General features: G+C 36.8%; 1 protein-coding gene across 2 annotated transcripts; it reads right to left on the minus strand.

Annotated features, from left to right (window-relative positions):
- Positions 1-1,131: 1,131 nt before the first annotated feature.
- On the minus strand, positions 1,132-24,944 carry LOC135077499 (activating transcription factor of chaperone). 2 transcript variants are annotated; one of them, XM_063972052.1, is made up of 5 exons: positions 24,788-24,944; positions 20,465-20,564; positions 18,899-19,026; positions 11,486-11,656; positions 1,132-2,308 (listed from the first exon to the last, which is right to left on the minus strand). In XM_063972052.1, exons 3-5 carry the CDS (start codon positions 19,002-19,004, stop codon positions 1,602-1,604), a joined length of 984 nt encoding a protein of 327 aa, XP_063828122.1. In that variant the 5' UTR covers positions 19,005-19,026; positions 20,465-20,564; positions 24,788-24,944; the 3' UTR covers positions 1,132-1,601. The 2 variants fall into 2 exon arrangements, with proteins under 2 accessions (XP_063828122.1, XP_063828123.1); XM_063972053.1 differs by lacking the exons at positions 18,899-19,026; positions 20,465-20,564; positions 24,788-24,944 and adding an exon at positions 18,473-18,529.
- Between the last annotated feature and the right edge of the window lie 98 nt (positions 24,945-25,042).

A 25,042-nucleotide genomic window follows, 5' to 3' on the forward strand; every position in this document is an offset into this window, starting at 1 on the left:
ATTTTTGTAGATAAAACGACTTTTTTAACTTAATTTTTAAAGCACTTTCGCCGATTTTATGACCTGTAATCGAACCCACGACTGCAACTGGCTGAAATACCTACAGCTATGTTACAATCTTACAATACAGGAATATTATGTAGGTATCTATTGTTTATAAAATACAAGTAATGTAGAAAACGTGATTAATGAAATGAAGTTGATGAAAACATCGATTAAACTACTATTATACAATTAAAAGAAAATTAGGTAGGTTATCAAGTTAAAGATTCTTGTTTTTAACCACGTTTTGAACAATGGAAAGGTAAACTGTCGTGGCTGCGGGTTTTCGCAACAAAATTTTTAACGCAATCTTAAGACACTTCGTAAGAGCGGTAACTGGTTTTCCTGTTAATTTATTATCGAGTATACTCCATGATAGTAGCCATTTAGCTGGACCTTTACTTATCTGCGTAAACTAAAATAGAACACTTGCGTCAAACGCTATCAAGGAAATAAAATACCAATTAATAACCAATACAAGATACAAGTTATTGCTGTTGTACATACATACAGGGTGTGTGACAAACAAGTTGGCAGCAGCATTACAATATTATCATTTATAACTTTGTGCGTAGTACTACGAGTAAATTGCCTTCTAGAAACAGGGACTTCACCTAGTAGCGCATACTGGCTGTATGTTTTGTGCAAATGGACCGCATGCCCGTGTTTTTCCTGTTCGAATTTATAAGGTCACGTTCATGCACACAAGAATTGCGGAAACAGTGCGACTGCCCTAACTTATAAGGTCCACTTTAAGTGCAAGCTTTTTGTTTTAAAGCTTCATTACCTTGAAATTTTTGTTTTATTTCATGCATGAGATGAGCTATACGCACTTGGTTTCAACAAAGTGGATCTTATAGCGATTATTACTTATCACCTAATAATCGCATTTATTGTCTTTTTTGGACGGGATTTCTTCAGATGATTGGTAGTACCTACAATAATGCTACATTACTAGTTAACTGACCAACGACAACTATACACACTATCTAAATTATATTGGGCAGAAGAAAATTATTCAAGTATTCTCTTCAAACAAATTACCTAGTATAGTGTTTTATACAGGAATGGCAAAATAAAACAACAAACTCCGCCGTCGCATTTCATATATTGTATGAAAATAGAATATCCAGATATAGAAAATATTGGTACAATATTAATTGGATTAAAATAGGTATGTATGATAAAACATTTGATTTGCATTCAACGTGGATAAAATAACAAATAAATTTTAAAAGTAAAAATAAAATTTCACATTTTCATAACAATAAAATGCGACCTATCCTCTAAAATGAATGATGAAATGGCGCCACCTGATGTTTTTTAAGGTGTTACGATCCCTCGGCTAAATAATGCGAGTGAAATATGCTGCTCGATGAAGAAAACGATCTGCTCTTACGAGATACAAACAAGATTAGCAGGATTACATTTTAAACTTAACAATTAAATCATCAAAAATATAAGAACTCCTTAACAACTTTTAGAACGGTTCACAAATCGCGCTTCGCAATGCGCCTTTTCGACTGATTCTTACGCTGGAGGCGGCGTCCGTTTCGGGTTTATTTTATGAGCCCCTTGGCTTTGAAGAGGTCGCGCATGAGGCCCTTGAGGTAGCGGATCTCGCGCTGCAGGTCGGAGCACTTGTCGCCCAGCTCCGAGTGGCGCTGGCGCAGCGCCTGCTCCTCGCCGAGCAGCACCTCGATCTCCGCCTTCTTCTTCTGGCGGTAGCGCGTGGCCGCGTTCTTGTTCTGCTCCTTCTTGCGCGAGCGGCGGTCGTCGGGCGAGCGCGAGTAGGGCTTGGGGCGCGCCGGGCCCCACTCCTCGTCGGTGGAGGAGCGCGGCGAGGAGGGCGGCGAGGAGCGCGGCGAGTCGCCGGCGCTGTCGGCGCAGGGCGCGGGCGAGGGCAGCTGCGCGGCGCGGCTGCGCACCAGCTCGTCCACGGCCTGCAGCTCGGGGTCGTAGGGCGCGGGCCAGGGCTCGAGCGGCGCGCACTGCGCGTGCTGCGCGTAGCTGAGCAGCAGCTGCGTGGCGGGCCCGGGCGGGCTCTGCGGCGGCGTGAGGTGCGTGAGCTCGACGGCGCCGTACACGGTCTCGAACTCGCGCAGCAGCTCCTCGGTGCGCGGCGGCTGCGGCGCGGCATACGTCAGCGGCACCGGTGCAGGCGCCAGCGGCAGTGGCGGCGCCTCCACGCGCTCCGGCACCTGGTTGATGTTCTCGAAGATGGGCAGTTCCACCTTCTCCTCCAGCCAGTTGGAAAAGATGTTTTCTGTGGAAGAAAAAAAAACTGTTATTGTGTTTTCCTTTAACTTGAACTGATTTCAATTGCTTTTTGTTACGCTATTTATCGATAAGATAGACAGCTAAAGGTTACATAAAGGCCACTGCGTTTTGCACGAACGGTTTTGTCCGAGCAGGTAAATCGACTTAAATAATGTCATATAAATGCATAAGTTTCGAGCTACGTTCGAGTAGAACAAACAAAGACCTCCTACAATATTAAAACGCATAATTGTTTTTGATATTAATATAAACCATGTGTCGCTCGAGATTTTCCTATTCATTAATATGTATATTAAATTATGCAACTAAACTTGTTATTGTAAGTTTGAATCAGTAAGCGAACATTATTTGCGACGTGGGCAAGGCGAAGTCACAAGGCAGGCTCCCTGAACTAAATAAACATTATCTCATGTTGCACGCAGAGTGTCGTTTGCGCAGACCATTGTTTAACTCTGCTACTTTTCAGTTAATTGCTCTTATCTACAGGTTAATAGATGTTTCTAGCAAATACTGTATTTTAATGCCGTCGACCTTTTTCAGCGAATTTATGATTTTCGTTAAAAAGATCTTTATACTTTTGTTTTACAAATCATATCTAGAGCATCACATCATTTAAAAACAGGTTCAACACACAACTGTCTCAATTCAAACAATCATTAATTTGTAGGAGTTCCAGCCGGTCGTATCAAACTTTATATAGTTCATCGACAGACGCATTCGAAACCAATTGGAACTAATTGGTGGGCTGCTGTCTGGGATTATATGTAGTGACAAGTATGTAAAAATATTAATATAAGTACATATTTTGACCAGAAGCTTAGTTGACTTCAAATTGCTATCTAAAGAGTGAGCTGATGCGTTGACCCCTGATAAACTTGCACAATCAAAGTTCGCTGCCACTCGCGCCCTCGATAGCTACAGATAGATAAATAACTTACTTCATCAACAAAGACATTCAAAAGTTATTAAAGTATTCTAGAGACCGTTAATGTCAATGACTTTATACAAAATCCAAATTGGGCAAACCTAAACGAGTCCCAGGTTAGCAATAACATTTCCTGGTGTTGATGAATAATATAAAATATAACCAGCATTTATTATGCGAATAGCAAAACAACATTTTGCCGTTACAATTTATTTCTACGTAGGTTTTATGCTAATTGACTGTTAACCGGTAACAAAGTTTTTTTCGGTCACGCATAGACCTCGTGGTTCATATCATTTCGAGCTGTCCGTTCGAAAGGCAGTCGGTCATATCTGTATCAATACGTAGGAATGGAAAAGTGACCAATAAGTCGCTTAATTATTGCCCGCGCAGGCGAGGCCGCCTTGTGAACTAACTGGTTTATCAGTAGCGGCGCAAGTGTCAAGTGAATGCCCAATCATAATCATCTTGTGTTTGTGCAAATGCCAGAGCGCCAAAACAAATGGCAAATCCGCTTGTCGCTATACGCTTGTGGCACTCCGGCTCCACATTACTGCAGCAAGCCACGTGAATTCCATGCACGCAAATAAATAAGATAACAATTCAATTAAACCTAATACCAAAATACATTAACAAACAACTGCCATTTACAAACCTAATCTAATAGTGTCGAAATAATAAAAAAACTCGTTAATAGCATCATATAATTGACTATAACGCGAGGAAAATAAACAACCCCTTTAGGCTATCTGATAATTGATCATTACTTAATGTTACAACATTGTTTTCGATAAACGGAAACGTGGAATGGACTTGACAAACATAAACAAGTTTGTTGCGCAGTAAATATTCGAACCAATTCCAATCACCAATGAATTTTGTTACCCAATTGAGAGCATACCAGTGCTTACATCGTATAATTGAGAGATACTGCTTCGTTGAGTACCTACTTATTTCTTAGCATCATGCAGTTTTGAATACACAAATACCAAAGAGGAAACAGAGCATTCAGACCTTGAGCACTTTTCTGCCAGACTGACTTTCGATAAATCAAAACAAACAACGCCAACCTCGTACTCAACTGGTCATCATTGACTAGAACGATACGTACCAACATAAAAATCTGTCATTGCCATCACGAAGCCAGGTTCTAGGAGTCAATCACAGATTCACACGAAATAGTCCTTTATATCCTTACTTCTACGATAAAGATCTAATGTAACTTGAATACAACTATGCGGGCAGTGGTATCCTAAATAGTGGAATCCTCATGAAGCGAGCTATGGTCGTCGTTGATAGTCCCAGTCAGGCTCCGGAGGCCTAACGTCTCTTTACAAGTTTCTGTGAGTTGAAAACAATCTCTTTGTTCCAAATGCAGCGATAGTGGCACTTCATTCTAACAGAATCCAGGGGGTGCATCAATTGCGGTAGACATAGGTTGCGGAACGAGCGCGAACGCCCGCAATATTCTCCTCGAAGCGAATTTATTGTCACGGGTTGTAAGGTACAGACGGGCACCTGCAAACGCGACGCGGCGCACGAAGGTACTGAGCGATAGTGCGCGCGCGCAGCCGCACCGCCCGCGCCCCCTTCCCGCGCCACTTAATAAGCTCGCCGCCCAACAACAACAAAACTACAAATATGTACATTATTAATCAAGCAAGGGCTAACGCAATTACAACACCAGTAACTTTGTAGGTAAACCTTACTAGCCACCAATCTTATTTCAATTTGCAACTATTCGTGAACGTTGAATTAATAATCGTGTTCAATTTAGATGTTGATAGCCGCTGACGAGTCCTTTTTATAATATTTCTGAATGAAAGTAAAACTTTCCCCGAAAAAACTCACTCTACAACAAATACACGCGCGCTCTCTTTCTCTCATCATGCAACTCCGAGCCTTATTGCGTATTGTATTACAGCTCACAACTAAATTTAGTGCCAAACTTACAAGCATATACTTCTCAAGTTTAGAATAAATAACATTGAACTTTTTTTTAATATGCTGTCTTTGATAAACAGTTTTACAGCTACATTTTAAGTTAGTTTACAATGAACAAAACCTAACCACTAAAATGTCCATAACACAATAGTATTTTTTTCTGAAACGCATAATTATTATTTGTTTGGCGTTCAAAAATCAAGATCATCGTAAAGACAACTTATAATTCCAGATCTTGACAGTTCAATTGGTGCATTACTACTTCTTTCCAAATGTGAGTCTCTTTGAATAATCGTGTAAGATCGTTATCAAATACCCCAAATATAAAAAAGCATTTCATTAATCAATCTTTTACTCTACAATTTAATGTTAAGTTTTCGTCATGGGCCCTTCAGTTAAACTTCCTGGATATAAAATATGTAAATTGTACCAAAAGACGAATCTTATCATGAAAATTTTAATGCTGAAGTTTCAGCTGTCTGAAACAGCGAAACTGTGTTTGTACTTGATGAGGAAAAATCTTGCGTTTTTGCTTTTGACACCAAAACCAATTATTCCTCACTTTTGGAGCGTACAATTCTTAATTTGCAACTCCCCTGAAACTGTTAATTCACTCCACCCTTAATGAAACGACCTTCCATTAATATAATTATATAATTACACTGTGGCAATAAATAAGTGTTATAACTTTCGAGATAAAAAGATGAATGTATATTTTAGCTTATCATATTTTAAAAGGTACATAATATTAATGTCAAGACACTCGACCTCTGGAAAATTACAATGATAAAATACTGACAAGGCAAAATGTAGCATCTGCGTTACTAATTTACGCATTTATGCCAAGTTATCATTAAACAATAAAAATCTAACCGATGGAAAAGTAATGCTTCAGAGTTCAGTTACATTTCACAATACTGATAACTTCCGCCTGCAGCAAACGGAAACTTTATAACGATAGATATTTTTATCGAATCGTGATCAATGCTTTGCTTTGACTGCTAAACATTATTTAAAGATACTCGTATTTATGGAAAATCTGATTACTGTCATGAGAATATTTGCAGTCTTTTACTTTTTAACTGATTTACTCAAATATTGTACCATTCACAATGATGCCCCGTATCGTTGATAAAGAATTCTAGAAAACGTTGGTAAAATAAGTCCTGGGACCTGGCAACATTTAAACTTTCAGTTGGGCCGATTCACAAGATAAGTTTTCCAATATAAATTTTCATAGGTATTTTACTAAACAGATGTTACTTAATGAAGTATTGTTTACCTTGTGTAATCCATTCATATAATACAACTATCTAGAAGTGTTAATGTATAATGACTAGAAAAAAGAAGATTGTGTCAAGGTTTATTTAAAAACAGTAGAGTTCAACAATATATTTTTTACTGTATAAAAACCGTCTCTTTATTTTACTTGCTGGGTCCATCTGAGCCTTTAAAAAACGAGGATTTAAGAGGATTTCCTTAATCGGAAATCAATGCGTTGTTCCTATAGACTTCTACCGATTTAATAAGTGCATGTTTATAGGGGCTTCTACTAAACGGGCAATATTTTTCAGTAATATGTGGCTGCAATACAGTTGGCGACATTGCAAATACATTGAAACAATAAGCCCAGCCATAGAATGCTCAGTCAATAGTTGCAAGTTTTTGTGATGGCCGAGCATTCATTGCCAAAAGTGCAGTCACACATTGCAAAAAAAATACATTACCGTTTTGAAGGTAATTAACCCACTTACTCCTACCAGGTGTTATAACACCGCTAAAAAGTAGTTCGGAATATCCTCAGATAAATTATAAAAATATCGAGAATTTATTTACTGTTCCTTGTATTTTCTCTTCATTACGAATCAAGCTGTAATTGGGTATGTTCGATATCGCATATTTGCTTTATTTTGTTAGTATTTTACTATTTTGAATTCTGTTATTTAGTTTTGTGCAAAAACGTCATATAAAACCTAAGATATTTCATAAACTTGCTAGTAATACCTCAGATTATACTAGTTATTATTTTAGGTACTACTGTTAGCTACAAAACTATAAACTTATGTTTTTGAAAAGCTTTACATTTTTGAGACTTTTTATGACAAAATTACGATCGGTGTTTTAACACCTGGTCGCATAATCGACGTCTAACTTGTATATTCATTAAAAGTTTAGGCCACGATATAAAAGACCGCTGAGACTTCACGAAATAGTGGAAACACTAGAAAACATTGACGACAATGATCAGATACCGAATTACATAGCAATTTTACCACCAGAAAATGCTAATGCAGAAGCAACAGATGAAGATTCTGGTGAAGAAGACCACGTTACCTTACAAAATCTTCCAGGTTAGCCTGCTTCCGTTTATCTAACTATTGTTACTTATAGCGTGTAAGTTTTCTATTGCTATTTTTCGTGAATTACCAGGTTCTCAACTTAGAGCCGAGGCAGAAGTACAGTACGACAAGTCTTCTGCAGACAAAGAGGATAACATCTCGCTTTCTGAATTTTTTAAAGTAAGACGAAATGAATCTAATGATGCCTCCAATGCAGCTAGTTCTTCTGCCATGAAAGTACCTACCGCAATCACAATTATTACAACAATGCAATATAGTGCAAGTACCTTCTGTTAAAGTTTGTGCCAAACAATATTTATGAAGAATGGCGCCACAACCAGGGTCTACGGAGCTTACATCCCTATGTACATACATAGGGATGTAAGCTCCGTAGACCCGGTAGACCCGTAGACGAGTACATACTCGTACTACTGTACTTACGAGTACTATCTACATGCAACTGACATGTAAAATTTGCAAGAAAAAATCAATTTGGTGTAAAAAAATGCGCCACGTACTAAAGTATCCTGGGTTATGATTTATGTCTCCACCATCCTCCTACCTCCTCTGAATAAGATTTTGGTATTTTTTAAATAAATGTGTATAACTTACAACTCGTTTTTAACTCTTAAACCTAACAAAATCATAGTATAATTTTTTCACGTAGTAGTAGTAGTCCATTCTCCGACCAGGTGTTAAAACACCACCCATTTTCCGGCTTTTCCAGTTGACCAAGAATTTTTCTAAAATTTTTCTGTGGATACTTGACCTCTATTTAGAAACATACTAAAAATTTATAAAAATTGACAAGGTTAAAAAGTTTCAGGAGTATCTGGGTTAAGATGATTCTAGTTCTACTATTTGTGAAATTAAATATTTGTGTACATGAACAGATTTGCAAGTTTAATATTAGGTAGGTATATCGAATTTACAAAATGCATACTAAGCTAAGTTATCCAGTCTGTTTCTCAAATGCTTTTAAACAGTTAATATATTCAAGTTTTCCAATAATATTAGATAAGTAAGGGCCCTTATGATAAAAGCTAACAATTAATTATAAAGGTTACGTTAATTTTGGTTAAATAAAAATAACAATCCAAAATCGCTATCTGCGAAACTGTTGTTCTTAATTGGCTACAGATAAAATAGCATGATCACGCATCCCAATAATGATATCAGCTACAAGAGGTGTGGCACGTTCGTCTAACTAATGAAAACAACGGATTTTAGTAATAACAACCTGAGTAATTATAAAAAAAATGATAGTGTGAGGCTATTTATACCACTGTGTAGGAGACCTCAAATGAAAGGCCAAGTACTCTTCCTACAAGTTCTTATTTAGCTTCACCGGTCCCGGTGTAGTTCTATTTGATGGGCAATCAAATCTTACAAGTTTGACCCACGGAGCAAAATTTGTTTTTGCTCCGTGGTTTGACCCAATACCTACTTGTGTCAGACCTTGCGATGTAAATGCGATATAATATGGTGTCAAATTATGACGATGACTTCGTAAAAATAAATAAATGTTTTTTATCAGGGCTTTTTTAATTATTTTGAGTATGTTTTTGTGCATGGTTGTGGAAATTAAAATACTTACTTTGTACCAAAGTACCAATATTGCCGCGAACAAAATTATTTCAGCGCGCTAGATGATGCATAAATACACTCAACATCAAATAAATCGCACATTCCGCGACGCGAACTTTAAAGATTTTCTTCTGACACAATCATGGTGCCCCAACAATATTGGTGTTATTTGAAAGCCCAATAAATAAACTTAAAGAAAAACATATTTAATTATTTTATAAACAATTAACAGGTACCATAAATGTGACTTAAAAAAGGCCTCACTTGGGGCTCACCTATGGGCCCAAGTAGACCATTTTTTGTGGTTATAAAACCAAATAATGATCTTACGTGTCCTTTTTAACAGATGGATAGCAATTAATCCCAATTTAACAGTTTTATAGCCATAAAATTTGGCCCAAGCGTAACTACCTATTTTTTGAAGAAGTGACTGGATCCTTCTAAAGACACATTTTTGGGGTAAAAACCTTTCCTTTAATGAAATGAAGTTTAAACTAGGCTTTCAAATGGTACCAATGTTGGTGGGAAATGGGGATACATACTTTTGATAAGTCCTTGTCGCGGGAGGTGCGATTTATTTAATGCCGAGTGTATTATGGTGGACAATCAATTTTGTAACTTGTGCAACATCGACGACGATATAATATTTCGCTTTAGGGAGTTTCCTATGACGTTTTATTTACGCCACGTAGTATTGCTCAAACTTAGAAATATTAATTAATAAGTTTTAGTGTATCGGAATTCAAATAACTAATTAGAAACAGAAAACATTATGAGAAAATTGACTAACATATCAGTATTTAACGTTAAGGGGTGTGTCTTGACATGAGTGTAAAGCACTACCGAAAAGACAGGGCAATACAAATTACAACCCAATGTAATTGCGATAGCTAACTAGGATAGGATAAGCTTTTGGATATTTCTTAACTGGTCGTATGCCGAGATTCCAGACCCAAGCGAAAGTCATTGTGTCAATTAGTGCTTACTGCTTAGGCATACGAGAGGTTAAAGTGATGTTACACTCCCATAAAAAGAAAGAAAGTACCAACTGAAATGTCACGTTTATATGCTACCGTTAATATGACACTTGTGCATAAAAAAGGTGCATGAATTATGCGTTTGCAAATGTGTATTCTTTGGAACTTTTGCTCTCATTCTGAAAAATCTATCAGTGACTGAAAGAAACCGTTAGTAATAATAACAATTTTCGTAATCCATAAACAAAAAGAAGTTAAGATGTTATTAAGGAATTAAGTATGGCTGACAATTAACAATAATGTAACAAGGACCTACAAGGATCTGTCGTTACTATCTTAGGTACTGGTCAAATTATGATGATGTTCTTATGTACAGTAGTGTACTGATAATAGATATTTTTTTAGATTAAGCTACCTTACGTTACGTATAAAATAAAAGCCTGAGCGCTGATTTTTCAATCATTGAATAACTTTTAACTGAAGAATAAAATTGCCGTACTGACAGTTTCTGTATGGGAAATAATGTTATAATGTTAATTTATTCATGAGATAAGAGATATCCTTCGGTTAAAAAATCAGCCCTTAATCAGTAAATAATTGTCATTTTGCGACTTCTTTTATGAATGGGGGGATACGCAATTAATACAAAAACTATTCGTTTTAGAACTGCCTCTCTTGGACGCCGTTCGCTTATCTGATTCAGAAAACACCTTCCTTCTAGATATTTTAAGTTATACTCTGTTGAATTACATTTCTGAATAATTAATGGAACAATTGAATTGCTGTTTTAATCGCATTTTGACCTGGAAAATCCTCTTGACTCAGTGAAACGACCAAATACACGATGTGGCCCCTGTATAAAACAATATTCTTCGAGCCAAGCCTTTGTGTGCCAAAGTAAGACTAGTTAATATGAACATACTTGGTTACTTGTGACAAGTAAGACCATAAAAAATATAAAGAGCTGTGGTTTTCTGAATAAAGAAAAATAAAAGAATCTTTGCCGTTTAACCCTCAAGCAGGCAAGACTAGCTAACATGAACGAACATACTTGGTGACAAGTAAGACCATAAAAGAATCTTTGGCGTTTAACCCTCGAGCAGGCAATAGTAACACCATTACTTAGAGCCAACTTAACTTTTAAGGTAACAATTAAAATTTTAAACTTCCTTGTCTGATTGAGGGTTAGCCTAGGCGCAGACCACCGAATTTTAGTTGGCCGATAGTTGGGTCGGACTGTTAATCAGTATGGGCATGTATGAAAGTACGCACATTACACCGATTTGGTATTGGCCGATTCTACATACAAATTAGAATCGGGCCCAACTATCAGCCAACTAAAAGTAAGTGGTCTGCGCCTAGGCCTAATATGTATAAGAAAGAACACCAACCTTGTTTGCATTGGTTGTCTAGCTGCTGCAGAAGATCGTTGGCAAGCTCCGCGCGGCTGGGCTTGGTCTCCGGCGGAGACGGCGGGTACATGGTGTTGGTGCAGTCATCCTGCAGGAGGAACTTGCCGCTTTCGATCTTCGGTGCAGCGCTCGGGAAGGTCTTAAACAGATCTGCGGACAAATGGTTAACTTAGTGCGTGCAAATTTAACATTCCCATCATCGTTTTAGGTTATCTTAAGACTATTGTACTTTGATCATCATCAAAAAGAACACAAATTAATTATTATGGCATGAGTTAAAATTACTGGTGTATTTTAATGGAACTGTTCTCTTACTTTGCAGAAGCGACAACTGGAACTCTCTACATAGGTCACACATTATTCCGCTATTCTTGTAACAACACATTTTGCACAAATTAGTATAATTTAAAATATTTAATTGAAGACTGTAACAAGAGCGATTCAAACGGCAATTTATTAAAATAAATTAGCGCAGTCGCGGAGTATATCAGAGAAGCTTCAAGGTAAGGAGCTTAGATAAGTAATGGACAAAATACATCGGAGAGAATGAAGACGTCAATATATATATGAACGATAACTGTCGAACGATATTACGTCAAAGCAACGCCCAGATGTCGTGATGCTTTAAATCTTATATGATAATGTGACAACAATAAGTGACTCGTATAAAAACATCTTAAATTATAATTGTTTCTATTTGTGTCAGTCCTTAGGGTTCCGCATCATAATTACACATTATACATAATAATTACTGGTACATTTCTCAATCGTTTAATATTATGCACATTGAACATGTCTTTAGATAATAAAACATTATTATGTGATAAATCCCACAAAGTGTTTTCTAAATGATTAGTTTTGTCTGGGCTTATTTAGGACCAGCGGAGTTCGAAATAATTAATCTTATTCCTTAATTTAGTTACTGTACCCATAACTTTTTTTTCGCCATTAAAAATACCCAGCTTACATAAAAAAACGCATAAGTTTTTGATGCAGGGCATTTGGACGAAATTTACATCCAGCAGTTGACTGCCATAAGGTAGATTTATTTTTATTCTCACTCTTTCAATTCCTTTAAAATGAAAAAAAAAAGGATATTATGTCACCATTGCCTTTTTTTTCAGAGATGTGCAAAATTTGGGTGACCCAATTTTTGATCGTTCTTTGTCAAGTAGGTATAAACAAAATAACTAGCTTTGAAATAGTTTAGTCTTGCTATAAATTTATTATTTTATATAATTAAATTATTAAACGCTTATTTAGTCTATGTAATTAATGCACGAGTAAGTCAATAACAAAAACATGTTTTGCAATTATACACTGAACCCTACTTGTGTTTTGTGAAGCCGATGCTTCCAGATAAATAATATAAAGATATTTAACTGCTTTATGAAGGGGCATCGGCATATCAAGTGAAACACTGTGGCATCGTGATCATATTTAATTGTCATATAACCTTATTTTCCATGAAAAATGTAACCTGGTGTGGTACCAATAATTGGTATTATTGGTAATCATAAAATATTGTAATTAGTTACTTACTGATTTTCCACTCCAAATACTACCTACTCTAAAAATTTTTTTCGTATTTATTGCCCTAATGAATATTACCGCGGCTTCCACAAAAATCTTTAATCTACGTTATATTCTGGGTTTTTGTTTAAAAAAAACAATTCAATTTTTACTAAATAAACAATTTTCTTTCTTTCTTTCAAATAGTTTTAAATGTTTATTTTAACAAGCCTATTTCGATAGCAATTATAAACTCTAATCTACCTAAATCATCTTAATTATAGGGATATAATATCGACGTTATGATAAACAAGATGTTATAAAATTAAATGTCAAAACATATTTTCATTGGATACAAGATAAATAGTGGAAAAACAGTCAGCTCGGCGATATGCAATTGAAAACATGGAACAAGGGTTAGCAACTCAAAACAAATATGTTTTTAGAAGTGTACTAACGTCATCAATATTATCTAAATTAATAGCTGGTCACGAAATGAACGAGTGCTAAGATGCAGACACACCCACGCTTTCGGCATGGCAACAAAGTAGACGATTAAAACAAAACATTCTTTTGACCGCTGAGATAAGTTCAAAAGATAATGTAAAAATCAAAATATCCAATTGAAAAACATCTTCTTTTCTTTTGTAATACTTATATCGATAAACAGGAGGTAAGTTCTTTATAGGTAACTAGCTTTTGACCGCGGCTTCACCCGCGTGTAAATCGTCATAAATTATAGCCTATATGTTATTCTGGGCTATAAACAATAATACTGTAAAGTTTAATCAAAATCCTTTCAGTAGTTTTTGCGTGAAAGAGTAACAAACATGTTAACATCCAGACATCCATATAAACTTTCGCATTTATAATATTAGTAGGATAGTAGGACATGCTTTAGTCGTCCATATTGCGGTGGTTTTAAATAATGATAAACTGTTATGGTTAAATTATTAAAAACACAACGCAGTCCAGATTACATAATTTTTCAAAGGGCCAGGCATAGTGGTAACGACCTGAAGCGCAGAAATAGTTTTGAATATTAAATTATCAAGAAGAAATATTATTTTCGCTCCAAATATTTGCAATATATCTGGGCAAGGTCATGTACTGCACTGAATTTCTACCAAACTATGTAACATGTAAGCAAATGTTGTTCTTAGCTTGCAAAACTAAGAACAACATTTAAAAAAATATTTTTTTCTAAATTATAGAAGTTAGATATTTAAATTAAAAAAAGGTTTTATAGCAAATTTTGTCAGTTTTATTTGAAACTATAGTACAAAACTATACTCTTTTTCATGTATTTTTTATTTTGAAAGTATTTTATTTACTTTAAGTTATTGCAATTTTAAAGTGTTTTACTTAGTTTTACATGCCAGAATAAATGTCTGAATCTGAAGATCAAATTAAAATGAAATCAAGTAACACTCATTATCAAGTGATGCATTACATATACATCCAAGCATCCGCAAGCCGCGTGCAATTCCTACATTACCTACTTGATGACGCCTTAACATAGCAACAAGAACACATTTAATTTTAACTGTTATATAACCTTACGCCGAAAATCGTACGATTATGTATTTCGATATCGGTTGCTAAAATTAAGAGTATTTGTTTAATCTTTAACTAGCTGGCATTGATATGATGGAAATATACGCAAACTAATAGGATAAATTACGTCTGTAATGCTTGACCTATCGTTTATCGCTGCATGAGGTGAGTTCGTGGGGGATCGGTCTGTTGAAGAATAGTGCTAATTAGGACTGTAATTACTAAATGTAAAACATTGACACGACGGTCTTTCGATTCGATAACCAAAGCGTGACATATTATTATTAAGTGACATTGCAATACCTACGCTCTAGAATAAATAACTGACTACATGCATAATATAACTAGCGGGCATTACTCGATCTGGGCCATTGAAAAACACTGTTTGCCACCATGCACTAACGAATACTTAGCCTACTTATACCGCAAAAACGACAATGCGATAACGCAATGACACGTCGGTAAATGACCACGTGGACTTAATTTGACACTAGTCACAATGAATGGACACGGAACCATGATAGTAAAACGAGATAGGGAGGGCCCTATCTCTCGTGACAACGAGAGGCGCAATTTGGTTCTTTTACGACATTGGACACGTTGGGCCTTATCATACTCGTAATCTAGTTTTTGCCTCCATCCGCCCACGTGGCATTTGTAGAACATCTATAGGATATATCATATTGAACCAAACACAAACCTTCACATAAATATGTAGACTTATATGGATTTAGAACGTCTAAAGTGTAAAGCATTGAAATTAACTTTCCATCCAAAATAAAGAAATTTACAGGTAACAAAGGCCAAAATGAAAAATGTAGACAGTTTTTAAATGGCAGTTGCTAGAAGCGGAAACATAAAAGTCGTATCGCTAACTAAAAATTTGGTTCAAAGTTCAGATTAGAGACCGCAAAGGCGATGAAACGGAATTTAGAACGACTCCACGAGACTAAAATCAAAGTCCATTCTCAACATTCCCAAGTGATAATGAAAATGATGACCATGTGGCTGCATACCAATATAAAATAATTTGATTGGCAAATTCCAATACAAAAAGTAAAGAATTCGTTATCCGTTGATGTTTGTTTATGGTTCACTAATTTTTAACCTGAATTCTTGTCCCAATTATTAATTATCCAACTGAACTGCGTGTTTACACTATCTGATTCGATCATGTTCGCGCATTATAAGTAACTGCGCCATCACCCAAGAATTGGGTGCAATTTTAATATCACGACTACTATTTAGCAAACGCATTGTAGGGGGCGTTCTAGCATAATGAAGCGATAATAAACTCTATTCGAAATCAATTTAAAAAAAACACATGTACCTATGACCAAAAATGATTGTAGCTTCGAGTGAGCACATTGAAGTGCACCAATAGTTATCTGGTGGTCGCAAAGATTTATAGACTCCCATGCTCCCATGACATGCTGCATAGCGTCACAGGTATGCATCGTCTCATCGCATCGGACCTTTGCCGACAAGGCAGACAGCAACTTATGGGGAGTGTCGATATTACGATGAAACACTCTTTTTCCTGTCCACTGTTAGCAATTCTGTGATTTGAAATGTGCGAGTACTGTGACAACCTTAAAAAAAAAGATGAGATTAGCGAGGAGTGGTGCTTGTGAACTGCAAAACAATATCCTTTGCTATGTTGTATGAGCTAAGCTTGCACCACGCCTGCCTTATGTAAAGATGTTTTCGAAGAATGTTTGTTCGTTAGTTGACCATGATTAACTTCGTTTAACCATCAGTACATTCATCATTCAGCTGAAGTTTTGATGTGTTAAAAATTACATTTTTATGGTCCATGACGAAACTTATTACCAAATGACCTCTTTGCTCAAGACCCTTGACTTTCACTTCACATAAGAGAGAATGCCTGGCCCTGATCGTCTGTTGTTGCATACCATAATATTATGTATAACATGACAATGCTTGGGGTACATTCATCATCATCATTTCAGCTACAGAACGTCCAATGACTTCCACATCGTACGGTTGGTAGCGGCCTGCATCCAGCACCTTCCTGCTACCTTTATCAGGTCGTTGGTCCACCTTGTGGGTGGACGTCCCACACTGCGTTTTCCGGTATGTGGCCTCCACTCCAGAACCTTGCAGCCCCATCGGCCGTCAGTTCTGCGTACCTGCCTGCCCATTGCCACTTCATCTTGCTAATCCGTCGGGCTATGTCAGCGGCTTTAGTTCGTTTACGAGTCTCCTCATTTCTGATTCGATCTCGTAAAGAAACACCGAGCATAATAGCCCTTTCCATAGCACGTTGTACAACTTTGTACTTCTTTATGAGGCCTATAGTGAGAGGCCACGTTTCGGAGCCATATGTCATCACTAGTAACACACACTAATTATAGACTTTCGTCTTGAGGCATTGAGGTATTTTGGACGAAAAGATGATATGTAGCTTCCTGAACGCTGACCAGCCGAGTTGGATTCGACGATTGAACTCTTTCTCAAAATTTGACCTACCTATTTGAATCGTTTGTCCAAGGTAGACATCGTTCGTTCGTTCGTTTCAGCCAAATGACGTCCACTGCTGGACAAAGGCCTCCTCCAAGGTTTTCCACAATGCACGGTCCTGCGCTGCCCGCATCCAGGCTCTTCCCGCTTAGACATACTTGACAACAATCTCGAAAATCGAGCTCCCAACCATAAGCTTCGTTTTGTCCATGATCATCCGAAGGCCTACCTGTTGGGAAACTAGATTACATTGGGGTACATCAGCATCTTTTATACCTAGATGTAGGCATTTTATTGTATTACACGGGCCTCGATGAATTGAAGTAAATACAGGTGATATTTATTGACAGACAAATAGGTTTATTATCTCTTTCTAGATATTTTATTTAATAATTGATAGTATCAAATGTAAAGGACGATGTAGAGTATTCCATTTAATAGGATTAAATCATCTCGGGAAATCGTGTAAGATTTCATAGGAAATCCTTTTAATATATAAAATATTTGTATGGACAACAACTTGAGAGCAAGCCCGCGAATTAGTCTTGATAAACCAAATATTGCCTCTTGCGGTGCAACGCCTGAATGGGTGCCAGAGCAAAAGCGCGCTCTCGGGAATATCACAATCACAGATAGTTTTTCTAGGAGTCCGGCAGCATAATATAACCAATTGACAAAGATCAACATAGTATGCCGTTTGGTGTAGTGGTTCAGAACGGACTACTATGCCGAGAGGTCCCGGGTTCGATTCCCGGCCAGGCAGAAACTGAAATGATGAATTTTAATTTCTGTGACGGGACTGGGTGTTACTATGTATATTAAGTATGTATTTAAAAAGTATAATGGAAGTAGTATATCCGTTAAGCTAGCACCTTTAACATAAGAATATTAGTTGCTTACTTTGGGACTAGATGGCGCTGTGTGAAATTGTCCAAAGAAGTACATACTGAGGATAATCTAGAGTTTACTCAGTGTGCTTAGTTAGTGCGAGTTTACATCAAACATCGTCACTAGCGACTGCGGATAAATATGACATTAAAATGTATGACAGATTGTGTCTATAGCGGATACTTTCAAGAACTAAAATCTTCATAGCTTTTTGACACGTTCGCTAACGACGACGTTCAATGTAAAGTCGCACTAAGCATACAGGTTGTCACTCCGGCGCTAATTTTACCAAAAACCTTCTGTTTTCTAAGGCATCAGTATCTTTTATGTTTAAATAAGGAATTCTGTGACAAAAGGAGCTCAAAGCAGCGTCAGAGCTGTGTAACTACAGCTAGCGTTCATAATGTACCTTTGAAATGGTCTGACTGGCTTTATAGAGAAGACTTAAATCCTATTGAATATGAGCTTCTGTTTTAATTTTTAGTAAATCGTATGTTAAATGTTGTAATAAATCACTAAACCCACCATTTTCTTCTCCGAATAAGTCGATCTCGAGCAGCATAGAGCAGTCTTCATTAGTTAGAACAGGGTTTCCCAGTTTTTTTTGCTAAGGAACCCTAATTGCTTATACTTTTCCTAGCGGAACCCCCGTACTACTCCGCCCGCACGCCCTGCCCCTCCCTTGTGCGTAAACAAGTCGGTGCGAGCGAACAACGTCGGTCACGAAACGTGGGATAATATTTTTTACGGAACAATTGCGGCCTTTCCACGGAACCCCAGGGTTCCGCGGACCACCTTTCGGGAACCGCTGAGTTAGAAGGCCGTCGGCCGAAGCCAACGACTGATCCCATAGGCTAGAGAAGGCTTCAATCTTATTGAATTCGATATGAGCCTCTGTTTTAATTTTTAGTAAACAGTATGTTAAGTGATATAATAAATTACTAAACCCACCATTTTCTTCTCCGAATAAGTCGATCTCGAGCAGCATAGAGCACTCTTCATTAGTTAGAAGGCCGTCGGCCGAAGCCAACGACTGATCCCATAGGCTCGCACTCATTGTTGGAGATGATGTTTTCACTCTGAAACGTTAAAACATATTTTTTAATGTTTGTGTTTAGAATTTAAATAAAATGCATATCGTATAATATTCACCACTCGCGGCATACCATTGTTGGTAACTTCTTTCTTTCGAAAATCAGTAAAAGGACATCATTACATATTGTTGATTTAATTATATTAAGCCTAGGCGCAGACCACCAACTTTTTGTTGGCCGATAGTTGGATCGGGCTGTTAATCAGTACGGAGATGTATGCAAGTGCGCACATTACACCGATTTGGTATCGGACGATTCTTCATACAAATTAAAATCGGGCCCAACTGTCGGCCAAATAAAAATCGGTCTGCGCCTAGGCTAAGTGAGATTGTAGGTATTTACAAGTACAGCAGCTCCTGAATATTTTTCTCATTTCTAAATTTAAAATTCCTCCTTAAATCGTTCTATTTCGTTCATATTCATTTATCGAATCGTAAAACCATGTCAGTGCATTATACTTTGTAAGTACGTCTGTAGACATTAATGAATGGTTGCACAGACAGGTGTGATTGCATACTTTCACTTTCGGGCAGTTAGTGTGACCTCGACTCGTGAAACATCCACCATTGGTTTATAACCGGAATTTGCAAGTTATAACTGCGTTTATGTTACTCAAAGTATTGACAGTACAGAATCTGTAATAAATCGGGGTGAATAACGACATAGTTGTTTTATTGAAGTAACCAAGATTTGATCCAGCATTGGAAGTAATTTGGCTCGACCGAACGTACTACCGAATTAGCTAGCATATTATACGATTAGCATTGAATGAGATGGTATGAGAGCCGTAAACGTAGATTTCACCAATTTGTTAAGTAGGTATACAAACTGAATGCTAATCAAAAGTATTTAGATCAGTGAAATCGGCAGTATTAGCTTAGCTCTCTCTCCGCCACTTGACCAGTAAGAAAGACCAGTACAAAGTATGCAAGATAATTTTTGCGCGTTACTTAACCTATTTGCATACGATTAGTCACCTTTAATAACCAGACTGTATGGAAGAAATTTAAATATTAACATATAATTTTCGTGATATCCTTAAATGTCTTTTTTTAAAGAACCGGGGGCCACCTATTTGTTTTTTTATTACTTACAGGTAAAATTAAATCTAACTTATTTTCTTGTATTTTAAAGATATCTTCTTTCATTCAAAACAAAGCTTCCGCTCTATTTTGAGAACATTTTCATTCTTCTACCTTCAGTATAGTAGAACCTGATTCTGATATGGACCCGTAAGTCCATAGTGTGACGCTTTATTTATACACCAGATTTGACACCAGATGCACTTACCCACAGGTCTGATTAGACTGAACAGTCCTTAGAGTCCCCCTCATTCTAGTCATCATCCCTCGCTTTCCAATTTTCCATCCATTCCATCCAGTAATGTTTTCTTTAAAAACCAGTAAATCCAGTGTGCACTTACCAAGTTGTTAAGTTCAAGCCTGACGAGATCCGAGTCCGTAGTAGATGATGATGGTTGTTGTCGTGGGACGAAGAGGTCCGGTGAGGGCGCCATCGTGGCACTGGAATTTAAAACAAATTATGTTTATGTACATTATAATTAGTTATGGAAAGCCTAGGGGGAGGCCTTTGTCTATCAGTGGACGTCATTTGGCTGAAACGAACGAACATTATTTCACATGTCCCAATGGAAGTTGAGATCAGGGATGTTATGGATATGAAGTTTCGGTTATGGATACGGTTACGGATATTAGAATAATATTATACCGATTTCGGTTACGGTTAGTAAATTACTTCGGATAATTTCGGTTTCGGATATTAGAATTTTAAAAAGGTAAAATTCAAATAGCAAGATGCTGCACGACCTAACTGCATACTTAGCTACTTTATGTACTATGACGGTACCTATGATAAAGGTAAAACAGGCGGGTATATCAGAATGGTGCCAGAACGGTTACGGTTATCCAAAACATCCCTGGTTGAGATAGACCTCTTGAATAGAGGTTCAAATCCCGCGGGGGATAAGTATACATATTATTGTGATAAACGCAAGTATTCTACGTATCGTTAATTCATGTATGTGTGTATAATTAGAGCGACAGTTGAAACAATTTATTTAATTCGACATCTTCACTCTTTTGTCTTGACATGTCCTTGATCCATTCCGATAAATTGAGAGGTCGAAGAACATTAAATTGCTCTGTCATGCAGAAGAACAAACTTTAAAAATAGATTTTTATCGTAATGAAAAATTGAATACAGTATTCATTTAGGAATGCATGATAAAGGCCTTTGAAAAAGGTCGTAGAAGTTGCTCAGATATCATTTGAACGGCTCGAATTACAATCAACATAAAAATGTACCGCGGATTTTTATAGATGTAATCATTTCAATAGTACAGGGACCGTAATACTTTTTATTGCAAAAATATCCCTATTACTTTTAAATGCTTGACATGACCTGCGTGGCCGTATCTAAGTACATAACTTTTCAGTTTCATAGCTTGATTATTCAGAAAATTCAGATTCTCATCAGCCAGAGTATGAGAACTATCGTGACATGGCATATCAGGAGCCAGGACCCCCCTGTAAAGAACCCTAGACACGCCAATGAAGTGTTAGTAAGTAACCAACTATACGATGAGTAGGCTTAGAAACTATTTAAACATCCTGTATAAATCGATCAATTAATGAATGTCTTTGAATTTGCGACTCAATCAAAGATCATGCGATGCGACAAGTGGACGTATCATTCCCATCCCATTAAATTCCATACAATACAAACAATAGTTCATAAAGGTGGGTTCACACTAGCGCAAGTGCATGAACAACCTATGCGTGTCTCATTACTAAAGAGGCATTCACACTACGCTTGAGGCTTTACATTCCTCTGCAGGTATATTATTATGCGAATCACTCGCGGCGAACATGTAAAAGGCACAAAATAAAGGTATCCTTTGTTCTTAAGAAACGAACCGCCCGATCTGTGCACTTGCGCAGATATCGTATGTCACCACCTTAAGGCAATAATAATGTAATTATAGTTTCACCAGGTTTCACTACGTAGTATTGTGATGGTGATGTCGTCACCTAATCTAAAGCAACGCTGCAATTACATAACCTCCAGCTTGCAAAATATTTTGTAACCGTGACAAATAGTTGTACTGGCACGTGTAGTTAAATACTTTACATTTACTATAGGTGAATTACGTATTAAAGCATTTATTTTTAAATAATATAGTAATAAATATTTTATATTAACATAAGGCTTTGGTGAAAATCAAGAAACTAGTTATTTAATTCATAGAGATCCATATCATGGATGTGTGACTCAATCATCACATTCATTATGGGATAAATAAAGATACTCCCAAAACAAGTGTGACTCACTTGTGACGCGATTTCGCAACATCGCGAATCCTCGAGACCCGTCTTGCAACTCCAAGGTGGACGAAAGAGACGGCAGACAAGACGACTCGGAATGTCGACATCTCCCGCCGAGTCTAGCGTAGCGATACATTGCGGAAAATTGAAAATTTATCACAGGGATTTCCCTTAGTGAATATGAGAGTACAATGTTCGAGTTGTGTATTAAAATGTTACATTATAAACCAACTTTAATCCCCTATTTTTTTTATTTATAATTCAAAATTAATGATTGTTACTAAATGTTAGTTTTCAAGTACATATTTATTTATTTATATGCACATAAATCACAGTACATAAGGCGATCTTAATAAAAAAAATGCCATTCAGCATTCTCCTCCAGTTAACCTTAGGGTCAAACTAAGAATAGAGTATGCCTATTTCGATAACTGCGAATTTCCTTTCAGTAAAATTTTATGCTTAGCTATGATTCAGTAATATTGACTACTCATTTTTTATTTACAAAGGACAACTGCTTATAATGAACAGTAGCAGTAAATGGCAGTAATTTATTGTGGTCTGGTATGTTACAAATACCTACTAAGTTGGTGCTACTTATTTATTGCATTTATTCATTTCAGACGTAAAAAAACAGGTTACAGCCAAAATCTGGGGGCACGGCAGTGCCCCCACCAAGTCGAGCAAAAAAGCGGCACGGCCGTACCATCCTTTTTTCGAAGCAATTCAGGCCATTTTCGACCGCCTGTATCTTCGTTGTGGATAAAACTAGAAGGCTGAATTTTCATTAGCTATGCAGGCATTGTAAAGACACGGTATATTTCAAATTTCATTCAATTTGAACCAGTAGTTTAAGAATTATAACGGGTCAAAGTTTCTTAATTTTGTCACTCACTGACTGACTGACTGACTGACTCACCGATCATCAAAATTCTAAGGCACTTCTAGCAGACCTAGAAGCTTCAAATTTGGAATATAAGTAGTGTTTGGTGTATGAATCAAGGAAAAACTAAAATATTTGGGGGCACGGTAGTGCAACCGCCAAGTCGAGTAAAATTTTTCAATTTCAGTCCAGTTTTCTAGATACATAACTGCTGTCTACAAAATACAAAAAGAAATGAGATCCCATCAAAAACAATACTTGTCAAAAAAAACAAGTATTAATTTCAGATGCAAATACATGTCATGCAGATACAGGCCAAGAGCTTCCTGGTTGTGCAAAAAAAATACAAAGTCTACAGAATGTGTATGATATTAGGATTTTAACTGACAGACATTATTTCTTATGCAGGTTTATTTCTAGAATAATGTAATCCATCAAGTTCTTGTTAAAATCTTACAACATTAACTTCATCCACACGTTTCCTACAATGTGGGACAATAATATACATATGGTTAGTTTATCCACTTTTGTTCACCAGTAGGCCTAAGATGCGCGCCATGATAACTTTTATCGACGTCAAAATGTATGGGCAAAATCGATAAAATGACCTACTGGATGAACCTTTGAACCATTTCACCCAACTCTATTTTCCAGGTGAATTGAGTCGACTAAAGCAATTCACCTGGGTGAAATTAAAAGTGAACAAAGTTGAATAAACCGTATGGTTTTGTTTTTATTCTAAACAATGAGTCATGATTAAAGATAAGATAGTAAATTAATGATGTTGCAGATACTATAAAGCTACAGGTTGTAGGCTTGCTCCTTCCACAATACAAATATTAGTATACCTCCAACAAAGTAAACACATTACACATGACCACCTTAAGGTTTACATTTCTTTGCAGTAACTAGAACCAAACCAAACCCCACCCCTAGATCATGTGTTAACTATATTAATGAAATAAGTATTTGTTTATATCAGTGTTAATCCTAAATTCAGTGTTAAATGTAAAATGTACATATTTTCGGAAATAAAAGGCTTATTATTATAAACAACTTACAATAGTAGTAAAGATAATACAATACTAGTAATGCTACACAACAAATAAATAACATGCATTATTTACAATAACACAAAAACCCTCAGTTTGCTGGAAAATAATAAGACTAAAGGCGCCTAACCTCAAATTTATTTTCCAGATGCCCTGCTTAAGATTAGATTGAATTATTAATACTGAAATTCTGATAAAACCGATGTACCATCGAATATAACAGAACAAGTTGATAGAATAACGAAACGCAGATGTAACAACGCTTGATGACCCCATCGATACGATAAAATTAAACATCTATCACTCGTATGGCGAGTGACTCTGGAACTTTGATACTTGCAGGGGCTCATTCCCGCGCCACAAGAAGTCAAACAAGCAGTGAAAGCTACTACACACACGCGCCGATGGAATGCATCATAGTATGTCACTTTAATTGGGGTTAAATATAGGAAATAACTTGTACTTACAGCATTTTGATACGTGTGTTGAAGGCACACGCAGGTGTGCTAACGTTAAGGTACTAGAAACCCATCGTAAACGCAATTAGCACGGAATAAAACAAAATTCACGTCTAATATCACTGACACATTGATGAGTAATAGGCAGGGGAAAGAGGGGGAGGATCAAACTTCAAAAACGAATGGCGTAATTCGTAAGGATGTACGTAAGTATCGATATCATGGAATTTTAGGCATTCGTAAAGGTTATCGATAAAATTATAA

This window comes from Ostrinia nubilalis, chromosome 13, assembly GCF_963855985.1.
Source record: "Ostrinia nubilalis chromosome 13, ilOstNubi1.1, whole genome shotgun sequence".
In the NCBI taxonomy this organism is placed as follows: Eukaryota; Metazoa; Arthropoda; class Insecta; order Lepidoptera; family Crambidae; genus Ostrinia; species Ostrinia nubilalis.

Coding starts and splice junctions, on each gene's coding strand:
- LOC135077499 (XM_063972052.1), bottom strand. CDS start 19,004: ATGAGTGCGAGCCTATGGGATCAGTCGTTGGCTTCGGCCGACGGCCTT. Junction 11,657..18,898: donor CTTATTCGGAGAAGAAAATG/GTGGGTTTAGTA, acceptor ATTTGTCCGCAG/ATCTGTTTAAGACCTTCCCG. Junction 2,309..11,485: donor AGACAACCAATGCAAACAAG/GTTGGTGTTCTT, acceptor TTTCTTCCACAG/AAAACATCTTTTCCAACTGG.